The sequence below is a fragment of the Glycine max genome, chromosome 13 (genome assembly GCF_000004515.6).
Source record: "Glycine max cultivar Williams 82 chromosome 13, Glycine_max_v4.0, whole genome shotgun sequence".
Taxonomy (NCBI): domain Eukaryota; kingdom Viridiplantae; phylum Streptophyta; class Magnoliopsida; order Fabales; family Fabaceae; genus Glycine; species Glycine max.
The window spans coordinates 26,320,138-26,333,794 of record NC_038249.2 but is presented as its reverse complement, the minus strand read 5'-3'; the positions used below and the strand labels follow the sequence as shown (position 1 = coordinate 26,333,794).

Below are 13,657 nucleotides of genomic sequence, written 5' to 3'. Positions count from 1 at the left end.
ACATAAAAGCCTCTTTAGTTTTTAAAAAGTTTAATTTTTATGTCATTCAAAAAACTTTTCAAGCCTAATAGACCTATTTAAGTAACTATAAATATTAAAACTTTATTAAAATTATCATATTATTTTTTTTATAATATATTAAAATTATATATTTATTTTAATTTTAAACAGTAAGCGTGTTAACGTACAAAAATAGTCAAGTTTATTTAACGTTAAACTTAAGTCCTTTTTAGATAGTACTTTATTGCAAAATAGATATACAAGTTATCATGAAGGTCAGACAAAAAAATAAGCTTAAATAATTTAATTAAACATGTTAAAGTCATTTTTTTATAAAGTTTAACCTAGCTATTCCCCTTCTAAAAAAACACTATTTCCACCCTTGTCCTATATATTGAGTGTTGGTGGTTTTAATTTTAGTAACTTATACTTTATTCTATATAGAGAGAGTTATTTCTTCATTGACCCATTTTTTATTCACCTATTTAGAAATACCTCATATTTACTTATATATATTTATAATAATTTTGACATGTAATTTTAAAGTATATTATTGATTAAAATATTAAAATTTAAATAATTATTATTCAGATATATTTTAAATAGTATAATTTGGATAATAATGTATAATTTTAAAAATATTAAGTTTACTACATAAATAAAATAATAATATTTTTTAACTTAATAATATTATTTGATTTGTTATCTCGTATGCATCAAACGTTCTCTTAGATTAAAATATTTTGTGCTCTTATGATATCTTACTTTGACCCTACTCTCATATGATCTTATCTTATTTTATTATATTTGATCAAGGTTATCAATTTTTATGATAATTAAATTAACATTAAATATAATTTTGAAAACTCATAAATAATAATACTAATTGATTGGAGAAATCTATGTTGAAAATCATGGTTTTGTGTAGAAAATAATAAAATATTGTATAGTAAATATAATAAATAGTTTTTGTTAACTATATTTTTATTAAAATGCTTTTTTGGTACAGGAGGGAAAAAAGATAAAGATAAACAGAAATGTAAAAATAGCCAAAAAAAGAAAAAAAAGAACTAGTCACGGGTGAAAGCAACACCCAATCCTATGCATCCGCTAAAAGTAAAGGAAATTAATGGAAATAATAATAGTATGATTTGCAGCAAAGAGTTTGGTAGTATTTTAAATTTGAGTAGCTGTAACAAAATTGAATCAGTCAATCGCACATGTAGGATTACTGAAAAGAATCTGTTCCTAATACTTTGCATTTGAGTGGCTTCATTGGCACAATGTGCACTATTCAATCTCAACAACGGACGTAATTATTGAGAAGAATCTATTCCTGATACTTTGAATGTGCACTATTTGTATTCCATGTTTGGTTAAATTTTGACATCAAAATGCACCAATGGTAATTAAAAGTTATTTATGTGATTCAGATTTGAATTGTGTAGATACAAATTCAAACACGCTAGCTAACATTCTCAACAACATGGACGTGATCTTTGAGCTTCAAAGAGGGAGGTCATTCTCCATGGAAGTAGGTTACTTTGACACTGTCTTAGAAATCAAAGAGAAAGTACAAAAGTATCAAAATATTCCGGTCTCTAAGCAAACCCTAATCCTCAATGGCCAAGTTCTCCATGACAATGACGATCCTTGGAAGGTCAAAATCCTTCATAACACATGCATTCAACTCCAAGTGACCCCCGAAAAGGAGGAGAATAAGGAGTTAATTACTTCTGCGCACACCAAGATTCAACTCAACGTGAAAATCACGTCCAAAACGCACCTCATCCCTCTTGAGGTGGATGTGAACGACACCGTTTTGAGGCTGAAGGAGAAGATTCACGAGATGGAAACCCTAGCAGTGCCAGTTAACCGGTTGCTCTTGCATGCTTCTTCAACGGGTGCAGAATTGCATGATCATCAATTGCTGCGAGACTGTGATGTTTCGGAAAACAGCGAGATTGACGTTGGTTTCCGGCCGTCGCCCACGGTGGCGTCTCCAGGGTTGAAGAGGCTAAAGCTGATGGTTTTGCCTAAGAGCGGGACGAAGAAGGTTCCAGTGGAAGTGAATGCATCTGATAATGTGGGGGAGCTGAGGAAGGAGTTGCAGAAGTTGCACCAGAGGGTTCAGTTTCATTTGCCACAAGACGGGTATTTCTTCATTTACAAGCAAAATGTTATGGATGATGATAGGTCTTTCCGTTGGCACCATGTTGCACAGGGTGATACCATTGAAATATTCAATGGAAGTGTTACTGGTGGATCATGAAATGGATAGGGTAGACAAGACATCAATGTTTTGAATATTGATCGCGGTTTATTGAGTTTTATCGCATTTGTTGATATCTTGACAAATCTTGGACAATTACTACAGATGGGGTCCCAATTACGATTATAGACGGTAAAAAATTTCGATATTGTTGTCCAAATCATGGTCGTGGACTATGTTTTAAAACCTTCCGGTAGTGTAATTGGATTAACATTAGCGTGAGAAAATGTTTGTTTTTATAGCTAGTTATCAAACCTATTTTTAATAAATTACTGATATGTTTTCTCCCTCTCATTTATTTCTTTCAATGTATAATTATATTGGATTTCATACAATTTTGTTGGGACAACGGTTTGATTTTAATAAACCAGAATGTTAATTAGCTCCGCTTGATATTGCATTGTTTTAATTTTTCTTTTCTTATTCTTCTGGAATGAAGGCAGAAGCAAAGGACTTGGAAAAGCTCATTAAAATTTTTGGAAGGATACACGGTGATGCACACGAGTAAATCATCCCCATTTGGGTTCCTAAATTTATATAGGACTTGTACTTTAGTCTCTGGATGGAAGTAAATTAAAAAATAATCTTCCAAAGTGTGTATTATTCTGTCATTCATGTTAGTCCCTGAATGGATGTCCCTTAAGTAACTCTATTATCAGATTCCTCACGTTTCTCTCTCCCCATCATTGCAGCAGGTGATTCATTGATTAATTTACGAGACACACTGCATCATTAATTTGAAATGCATAGTTCCTAAATTTATACGCTTTTGAAATACTAGTTATATATTGTGTGCCTCTGAAACGTATTAGTTGAAAGTGATGTGTTTAAAAGTAATTGAGAGAGAATGACATGCGCTTTACAACTTGTTTCTTGATCACCAAACACTGCCAAATCCTCATGTTGCCACATATATTAATATGTATACATAATTGAAAATAGAGTTTTACTTTTTTGTTTTATGTTTAATTTGTCATGAAGAGATTGTTTTTTGATAGGATTGAAATGGGTGCCTAGAATGACATTCAAATTGTGGTGGTGTCAATAAAATTTTCTAAGTTTAGAGATTTTATGTCATGTATGTTAAAAAATTGGCATGATTTGATTTATTAGATATAAGGTTAATTTGCTTTTGAATGGTGATTCGATGAGGAGTATATACATTATGATGGAATCAAAAGTGATTTTTTTGTAGGTTGATGTTATGATTAAGTATTGACATGATCAAATGGGAATTTTACTACCAATTAGAAAGAAGCTTATTGGAAGTGTAATGCTCATTTCAATTAAACTATCGTAATTTGAAAGTTGATAAAAAAAATTGTATGATGAAACATTTAGCAAGTTTCTAAGTGTTTGGTGGATTTGATTTGTGAAAAAGAGATTTTGAAAATGATTCAGCATCCAATAAGGATGATAATGGGTAGGTTTGTGTAGGATCAATGGCGGATCCAAAAAAATTTCTTAGTAGGGGCAAAAATTTCACATAATTTTCTGATTATGAGTGTAATTGAAGGCTTTTTTGTTTTGATTTTATGAACGATTAAATCTTTACTTATGAAGATATTTGTTTCACATAATTTTCTGATTGTGAACATAATCGAATGTTTTTCTATTTCGATTTCATAATTGACAATTTATTTATATATGAAGATATTCTAATTTTGCATGATATTCTGAATGCATCGATTAATGTTTGATCGAGTAAGTTCAGTCTCAAATAGGTATTTGATTGATGTTCAAATTACAAGTGTTTTAACTTGCTGATTTTGACACAAATTTGATATTGAATCGAATGTTCATTTTAAATATATATTTTTTAATAATCTTATTGGTTTTTCTAGTTGAACGTTAAAACATTAACAGTTTAACAAAAAAGAATTTATAATTACGATTTTGTTCCACTAAATAAAATAAGTTATTTGTGATTGATTAAAATCAAGAGCAGAAGATTAATATATTTATTTTCGATTGCTCAAACGAAATTTCACCATAAACAAGTGGTTCACATTACACAAAGTATTTAGCAATTGAGGTTGAAATGCTCCTTTTAGTTAATAAGCTGGTTAGTGCTATTGTGAGTTGTGACCATGCTATGTTATGTTGATCTAAAACTTCTTGGAAACTCTTGCTATGGCAAGAATTTATTGGAGTCTCCCACCCTCATTATGTTAATATTGAATGGTTGATTAGCATCCTTTCTATCAAAAAATAAAATGTTGGTACTATTTTTGTGTTGGTTTGATAAGCAACATGTGATAAGTATGGGTGACCTACATTTCTTTCATGAAAGGGTGTTTGATTATCTTCTTAGGGGTACATATATGACATACAAGGAGAAAGGATATATTGTGAATTTTGTTGTACATGGTTGGCATGATTCTTATAAGATCTTTGTTACAATGATGATCTATAATTCTTTTTGGTGGATGGGATTAGTTTCTTCCATGCCACATACCTGTCTCAATTCTACCTTCAACTTTTCATACTCCAATACAAAATATAGAGAGAATGAGAGGAGATACTCCACTACAAACAAAATATGATTTGATGACTGAATTCTTTGGTCGCTAAATCATTAAATTTGGTTGCTAAAGTAGTTAGCAACTGACTTAGAGACCAAGATTGTGTGTCGCAAAAACATTATTCACTAAGCCCTTAGAGACTGAATACATAAATCGGTCTCTATTTAGCCATGAAATACTCGATCGCAAGTACATAAAATTTGGTCACTATTTTTCTTGGGAACAAATCAGCAACCGAAGGATTCAATCGCTAAATAGCTCGCTAATACATAATTAAACTTTAAATATAAAATAAACTAAAATACATTTTCGGTCTCTAAGTCAGTCGCTATTGGATAATTCATTTTTAATAAAATTAAAAATAGATACATTGGATTGGTAATTTAATAATATAAAATGAATTAAAAATATATTGATCGCTAATTCAGTCACTATTGAATATTTAATTTTAAATATGAATAAACTAAAAATACAATTTGGTCACTATGCAATAATGAATTTTAAAATAAAATAAATCGGTCGCAGACTCGATCACTAAACAAAAATGTGCTAATTTTTTTTTTATTTTTTCATTTATTACATTTTGACATGCTTAATAATTATCAATTGTAAATATAATTCTTAATTAACTGTATAATTAAACTTATAAATAAAAGTGAATATTCATAATGTGTAAATATATCTAATAATAAAGTTCTAATTTAAAGATTGATAAATTACAAATTTCCAAGTTTTCAAAGTTTAATAAAATGCAATGTCAAAGTTTAATAAAGTTTAAATTCATAACTAACATGACATAATCAAACTAAAATAAACAAAAATCAGGAGTCAATGGTACTTTAACATGTCATGAGGCGATCAACCTAAGCATCGTCAACATGGTGCCTAGTTTCATCCGATGTGGTAGTTGATCATGGACTAGGAGCTGACATGATAAATTAAATGTGTAAGTGGTGTAATATACGTTGTATTTGTTCATTTTGTTGATGAATTTGCTTATTTTGTTCTTACATCTATTGTCACATATCCTAACTTTGTTGGTCATGATTCTCCATCAGCGGTAACATTTTTCCTCAAGTGTTCTCCCCTTATTTGCCTTTGCCAAAAGTTCATCATTCAATTTAGTAATTGTCTCACGCATTTCCTCTATTTGATCTTCCATGAGAACAATAAAAGTAATCGTTTCATAAATTTTAACATTAATTTTGATTGTACAGTATTTTTATGTTTGATTCATACAATACAAAATTAAACATAAAAAATTATGTTTGATAGTAAACACGTATTATATAAGAAAAATAATTTATTAATTAAAAGGTTTTTTTTGTCTAATTAAATATAAGTTTATGAATATATCTAAAACTTCTGACATTTATCTATTTTCTATTTTAATTTAGGATGTTAATTCTCAATAGATCAGTAGTTGTTTTTTTAACTTGTCTATTACATTGAAATTAAATTATTCTAATTTATGGTAATTTTTTTTTCTTTTTCAATGTTTTTTTTATTTCCGTATAGAACATGGTTACTTAATTTTTTTTCTTTCAAAAAAACTTAATGTCCAATCATACACGGTATACTATTAGTTTTTGTTTTTAATTTTATTCACATATAAGTAATGATGGGTTTAGCTTAGAATTTCTTAAAGTGTTCCCCAAAATTTATGGTTGATGGAGCTCAAACTTTTCCAAGTCTTCAACCAAAAATGTTTTATTTTTTTTAATAAATTATAAATTTTGGTTGCTTATTATTTATCTAATTATTTTAAATTTTAATGTTATTGCCTTACCCATCAATCGAATATTGGCTACAGTGATAGATCTTAAAAATTTATGTTGTATGAACAATAATTATGTACATAAATTTTTATTATTAAATTTATGAAAACAAAAAATTCTTTCAATAAATTTAATAAATTTTAATAATTTTTGTTGTAGAGTGTTTTTGATATTTGATTCATACAATACAAAATTAAACTTAACAATTTATGTTTGATATATAACATAATCAAACACATTTTATATAAGAAAAAAAATATTAAAAGGATTTTTTTTATAATTAAATATAAGTTTATGAATATATCTAAAACTTTTGACGTTTCTCTTTTTTGGTCACTCTAGCTAGGATGTTAATTTTCAATAGATCAGTAGTTTAATTTTTTTTTCTTTTTTAAGTTGTTTATTACACTGGAATTGATTTATTTATAATTTTAGATTTCTTTTTCAATGTTTTTTTATCTCCATGAAGAACATGGTCACTTATTTTATTTTCAGAAAAAATGAACGCTCCGTTACACACGATAAAATATTAGTTTTTAATTTTATTCACGTATATGTAATGATGGTAGAGCTGAGAATTTCTTAAAGTCTTCTCCCAAAAGTTGAGGTTGATCGAGATGATGCTTTTCCAACTCCTCCACCACACCAAAAGCGTAGTTTTCTTTTCTTCATAAAATGTAATTTTTTGAATATATCTAAACCGTTTTAAGTCTGTCTGTGTTTTGGTCACCCTGGGATGTTATATATATGGCTTGTTGGCCAAAGAGGTTTAAAACCGATGTAGAAAGTTCCCTTACAACATCGGTTTTGGCCAAAACCGATGTCGTAAGTACATTCAACATCAGTTTTTCCAAATTTCATGTTGTAAATGTACTTTCTACATCAGTTTTTACAGAATCGATGTAAAAAGTGCTTCAGAATACACAATTCAACATCAATTTCGCCAAAAGCTGATGTTATAATGGCATTTTCTACATCGGGTTTTTTAGAACCAATGTTATTATGTACCTTACAACATCGGTTTTGACCAAAACGGATGTTGTTTTTTCATTTTTTGCTTCTTTTTTTGTATATTTCTTACTATACATCATCGGTTTTCATAATAATCGATATTGAACGTTGATAATGTTAACATTGGTTTTTAACCGATGTTTACATTGATCATGTTAACGTTGGTAGTTTCAACATCGGTTAAAAATCGATGTTGAAAGTTCAAAACAACCAATGTTAAAAGCCTATTTTCTAGTAGTGCTATCCGCACATAGGCATGACAAGTATACTTGTTCGCTTGGGGACCGACCTGGACTCGCCCCGACTTTGACGGGAAAAAACCAAGTTGACCAGGGTCAGGTTCGGGTTTGGGTTTTCCCTAATTGAGAAAGTCGATTTCGGGGAAGAGATCAAGTATGTTGGTCTTCGCCCCCACTCCACTACTATTCTGATATAATAAATATTTTAAATTACTATTTTAAATTTTTACTTAATTTCATGTTGAGCTCAAAAAATAAATGAGAGCAAACAACTTTTACTTAACCTATTGCTAAACACTTGGAATTTCAACCTTGATAAACAAGGTGTCATAATCACTATTTCTTTAAGCTATCCAAAAGTAAATGAGATTAAGTAATTTTGACTTAAAATTTCAATTTAGCATGTTGTAATAGATTCAATCCAATGACAAAAAAAAAATGTCATGTTTTCTCCATTTTTATGAATAAAAAAATAAGATAGGATCAGGGATGGGAAACCCGATCCCATACTTGGGGTGTCGAGGTGAGGGGTGGAGAGCTAAACCCACCCCTGCCCCACCCTGTTGTCATGCCTACCCACATGCCTAAGTGATAACATAGTATTTTTATTTCTTGGCTCTATATATATATAGTTAAATAATAATTCAAATATTATCATCATCCTAATCTTTAAAAACAAATCTCTAAAATAAATTCAAACAAATTGATAAAATATTTAAATCTTGACAATATCCAAAGATTAGAAACATAACGAACTCTTCAAAAAAACTCTTGTTGAATTTTTACTAACTCTATTTTTTTAAAAAAATTGAATTTTTCTCCAACAAAGATCTCCAAGACAATGACAACCCTTGGAATGTCAAAATCTAAGAGAGCATGCACATTCAACTCCACATATCCCCTGGTAAAGAGGACAATATTTATAACTTGTACAAGCAAAGAACAAGTAGGATTTCAAATTCATCAAATCCTTTTGGCACATTCTTAAGGGTGATGTTTTGAGAGTCTTAGACAAATTTCATGCAAATGTGGTAATACTTGAGGTGGAAATGCATCATTTATTGCCTTAATTCCTTTAAAGGAGGATCCACAAGAATTAAGAGAATTCAAGGGACTATAAGGTTGGTTTGGTAGTATAGGGAGAAGGATTAAATCTCTCACTAACAAAAATTAACAATTAACATTTACTCATAAAAAAAAAGAATTCAAATCAATCTCCCTAATTGGTTGTGGTGCATGTATAAAATCATTTCAAAAGTGTTGTCTAACATATCGAGGAAGGTATTGGAGAAGGTGATTTGATGAAAAACAATGTACTTTTATTGGGGGAGGGATATGTTGGATGTGATACTAAAAGCAAATGAAGTGGTAGATGAGACAAAAAGTAAAAAAAAAATCATGTCTCTTCTCAAATAAAGTATGGGATTTTATGACAAGTTGATTAAGAGTTGTATACAATCACTAAAAATTTTCGTTTGGGCTAATGGGCCTAATTGAAGCGTTTGTTGTTCAAAGAGGATGAGACAAGGGGATCTGATTGTCTTTTATTTTTTTCTTCTTAATCATGGCATAAGGCTTGGCAGGCATGATGAGCAAAGTTGTAAGAAAAAACTTTTTCAATTTTTAAAGTGGGAAAGGACAAGTTGGATATTTCTCTGGGAATTGCTAGGTGCACCCAGCAACATTGCTTGTGCACCAGCATTCTTTAAAAATGGCAAAACTGCCCCTACCTTCTTTCTCCTTTTAAAAGCTGTGTTTTTTTTTAAAAAAAATTAGAGCAGTCATTGGCAACGGTAGGGGCAGTTTTGCCATTTTTTAGAGCAACGGTTAGGTTTGGTGAAGGTAGCGATGTTCAATGTTGCGATGGTTGGTGGCGGCATACCAGATATATATTTTTGTTGCTTGTGCGTTCAAGTGTAGCGGATCAACTTGATTCGTAAAATCTTTACGGATCAACTTGATCCGTAAAATCTTTACGGATCCACTTGATCTGCATGTAGATTTTAAAGCTGCGGATCAAGTTGATTGTTACAGATCAACTTGATCCGTAGAAGAATTACAGATCAAGTTAATCTGCAGAAGATTTACGGATCAAGTTGATCCGTAAGCCTATTGCGGATCAACTTGATCCGTAATTCTTTTGCGGATCAAGTTGATCCGTAAAGCACCACCACCACGCCGCCAAACACCAGTTGAGGAGAATGCACGAGGAAGAAGCAGAGCAGAGCAGCACAACAGCACCACCACCAAGCATTTTAAAGAAGCTTGCGGATCAAGTTGACCAAATCCTATTTTTTTAATCTTAAATCCTATTTTTGAGCTACTTAGAGGCATTTTTTAGAAAAATGAGTTGACCAAAGTCCCTTTGGAAGGATATTCCTCCTTCAATTTTGAGCGTTTTGACATATTATGGGTCTCAAACAGACATTTTTATCAAAAGTTACAACCGTTTGAAGCTTACAAATCAACTTGATCCGTGAAACACTTCTTAAAAATCAACTCGCAGATCAACTTGATCCGTAAAAGACTTACTGATCAAGTTGATCCGCAAGTGACTTACGAATCAACTTGATCCGTAAGTTTTAAAAACCAACTTGCGAATCAACTTGATTCGCAAGCTTCTTACGGATCAACTTGATCCGCAAGTGACTTGCGGATCATCTATATCAACTGCGGATCAACTAAAACCTATGTGGATCAATCTGAATGAGTTGGGTGGACAAAAATATTTTTAAAAATATGTAGGGGTATTTTTGCCTTTTCACATTAAGTGTTGGGTGCACCAGCAATAATGTTGGGTGCACCTAGCAACACCCTATTTCTCTTCTATAGTTCACTAATGACCCTTTTTTTTTTCCGAAGCCTCTACAAAACTGTATTGGATTTAAAAAAGTATCCTAAGGTGATTTGAACTCACTTCTAGACTTAAAGTTAACTTCAACAAACGCAAGCTTTAGTTGGCATATAGGTGGATGAGAATTACTTAAAGCAAGTATATTGCGATGTTAAATTGTGGAACAATCGATATCCCTTTATTGTATCTTGTATTCAAATTAGAGCAAATCCTAGGAGAGAGACAACATGGAAACTAGTGATAAAAAAAACGTGAGCATAAGATTAACCTCATGGAAACGCAAACAATTAACCTTTGGAGGGAGTATATGTCTTATAAATTTTGTCCTGTCAAGTATCCCTTTATTTTTCTTATGTTTTTAAATTATAGTATATGTAAATAAAAATTAAAAGAATTTAAAGAAATTTCTTATAAGGAGGGGAGTTAGGACAAAGAAGGTTAGCATGGATCAAGTAGGAAATGGTGTGTTGTTCAGAGAAGAAAGGGGAATCAGGAATTAAGGACCCACAAACTTTTAATGTTGCACACTGGGTAAATGGAAATGGAGAATCATGAATTAATGCAATAGTTTGTGGTGCCTAGTACTGAAGTCAAAATATGCAAATATGTTAATTGGAGCCTGCAGGAATGATAAGGTACGTGTTTAGTAACGGGTCTTGGTGGTGGAGGAATTTAGGGAAAATTTGTGGGAGGGGTAGTTATTAGGAGAGATGGTTTAAGAAACACGTGACTTGAAAAATTGGGGATGGTAAGCAGGTGAAGTTTTGGCTTGTAAGTTGGGTGATAGAGGATGCTCTCTCAATAAAAATATATAACAGATTGTGTGTTAACCCAAAACAACAAAACCACTATATCAAAGAGATGAGTGATGGGAGGAATATAATTATTTTTTAGAATGCTTTTTTTGATATGTTATAGATTCTAGATAATATCAAAGTTGGTTCTAGTGATTGGTGTAAATCTATTTTATTTTTATGAGAAAAATGATTATGACACTGTAAAAAAAGTTTTATATAATTAATTAGTTATGTATTAATAGTATATAAAAAATTTTTACGCAGTCTTTCAATCACAACTAATTATGTAAATAAGTTTATTAATTTTTAAAATAATTATCTTAAAATAACACAAATAATAATTTATGATTGAATGACAATATAAAGTTATTTTATAATATCATCACATAAACATTAAATTTTATTTTTATGTGTATTAATCCTTTTAAATGTGTACCAAGAGGAGTCTCTTGATTTCCAACTAATAGAGTTTGGAAGCAAGCATGAGATCAAAAGTTTGATAATTGTACACACACAAACAAATAGATAAGTTTCTTGAACCTATTAAATGTTTTATACTTAAGTACTCTCTTTAATGTTACCGATTTTGTCTTAAAAAAAAAACTACCTGTGTGAATATTTTTAAAAGAGCGATGTTATGTGTCATGAAATTATTCTCTACAAAAGTACAAAATACTTGTTTTCTTTTCATTGGATAAACAGTTAAATAAAAAGAAAAAAAAAAGTAAAAGAATTTTGACGGAAATCACGGAGAACCATTGGTTTTAAGTTTTTATGCATTTCGTGTTAAATTGCTTCGTACGATTTAGCATTCTTTTTTTAAATTACTACGTAAAATATATAAGGACTAAAGTAATAAAAAATTAAATTTAACTATATATAAAAAATATATTATAACCTTGTAAACTGAAAGCAATACATATAGCCGCGACTCTATTCTAAAACTGGGAATCAGATCCAAACCTTAGTTAAAGGACAAAAGTATGAAATCACTTGTGTATCAAATAATTTTTGTTTTTAATATTTTATATTTTGAATAATGCTAGTAACATGCACACTCTCTAACTCATTTTTTACAGCATACTATCACTTATTATCATTGTTTTTTTTTTTATATGAGAGAATCATCATTATTTAAAATTTATAGAAATCTACAAAATTATTGGAGAGATTGATTAAATAAGACGTAAAACTCACAAAATTTTATGATTTTTAATAAATTTTAACTAATAATATAAACAAGACTCAAATATAAATTTGCTACTCTTATTTTATTTTATTTATAATTTTGATTCCTCTAATTTAAAATAAAGATATTTGGTTTTCATATTTTAAAATTTTGTCAATTTTGCTCCAATTCACAATTTTGTCTATCTTTTACTTTTGATTCATTTAAATCTTAGATCTAACATATTTATTTAAAGTACAATCAAGAGATGATTTAATTAATTAAAATATAAAAATAAGAGAAACAAATGTAAATAAAATTAAAAATTAAAGCAAATTATAGATTTTTTTAAAATAAGATGATCAAATATCTTTATATATGATAGAATAGAAATACAAGGTTGTATTTAAGCTTTAAAATAATAGAAGTGTGGTTTAGAAAAATTGTTAGAAAGTAAATGTTGGTTAACATTTCTCCTTATCTTTATTTAGTTACCATTATAATACGAGTATAACCATGATTGTTAATAAATAATGAATATACTCCCTAGGTCGTATTATAATTTTCATCCTATATTATTTTATATCGATCAAGTAATAAATTGATGAAAGAAAATTATAATTTTGTAAAGATAACCTTATGGTCATTAATTTATTTTTAGTTTTTTAATTCATATCATTAATATTATAAGGATTATAAGTAAAAATAATAATAATAAATGTTACACTTAAAATTAAAAATTATTATTATTTTAAAATAAATTTTTCCTTCTTATATATACGGTGATAGTTATGAGACGACGAATCGAGAAAGTATCATTTATCACGAGAAATGTCAAACGACAAACTTGGTGCTTAATGAGTCATAGATTGCGTAAGAAATGAAAAATGAACCAATCAAAATAACTGATACTACTCAGCGAAGCAGTCCAAACATTTGAAAATATAGCGTAACCATGGAGTGAGCCTTATCAACCGGCCATGGTCCCCTATGCATCATCTTCAACCAGTCAA

The 13,657-nt window shown here is 29.6% G+C and overlaps 1 protein-coding gene across 1 annotated transcript; it reads left to right on the top strand.

Annotated features, from left to right (window-relative positions):
- Positions 1-1,486: 1,486 nt before the first annotated feature.
- LOC100794475 (ubiquitin domain-containing protein 7SL RNA2) lies at positions 1,487-2,272 on the top strand. Its single transcript, XM_041008154.1, has 2 exons — positions 1,487-1,819; positions 2,015-2,272. The coding sequence occupies exons 1-2, from the start codon at positions 1,487-1,489 to the stop codon at positions 2,270-2,272; spliced, it is 591 nt and encodes a 196-aa protein (XP_040864088.1).
- The last annotated feature ends 11,385 nt before the right edge of the window (positions 2,273-13,657 follow it).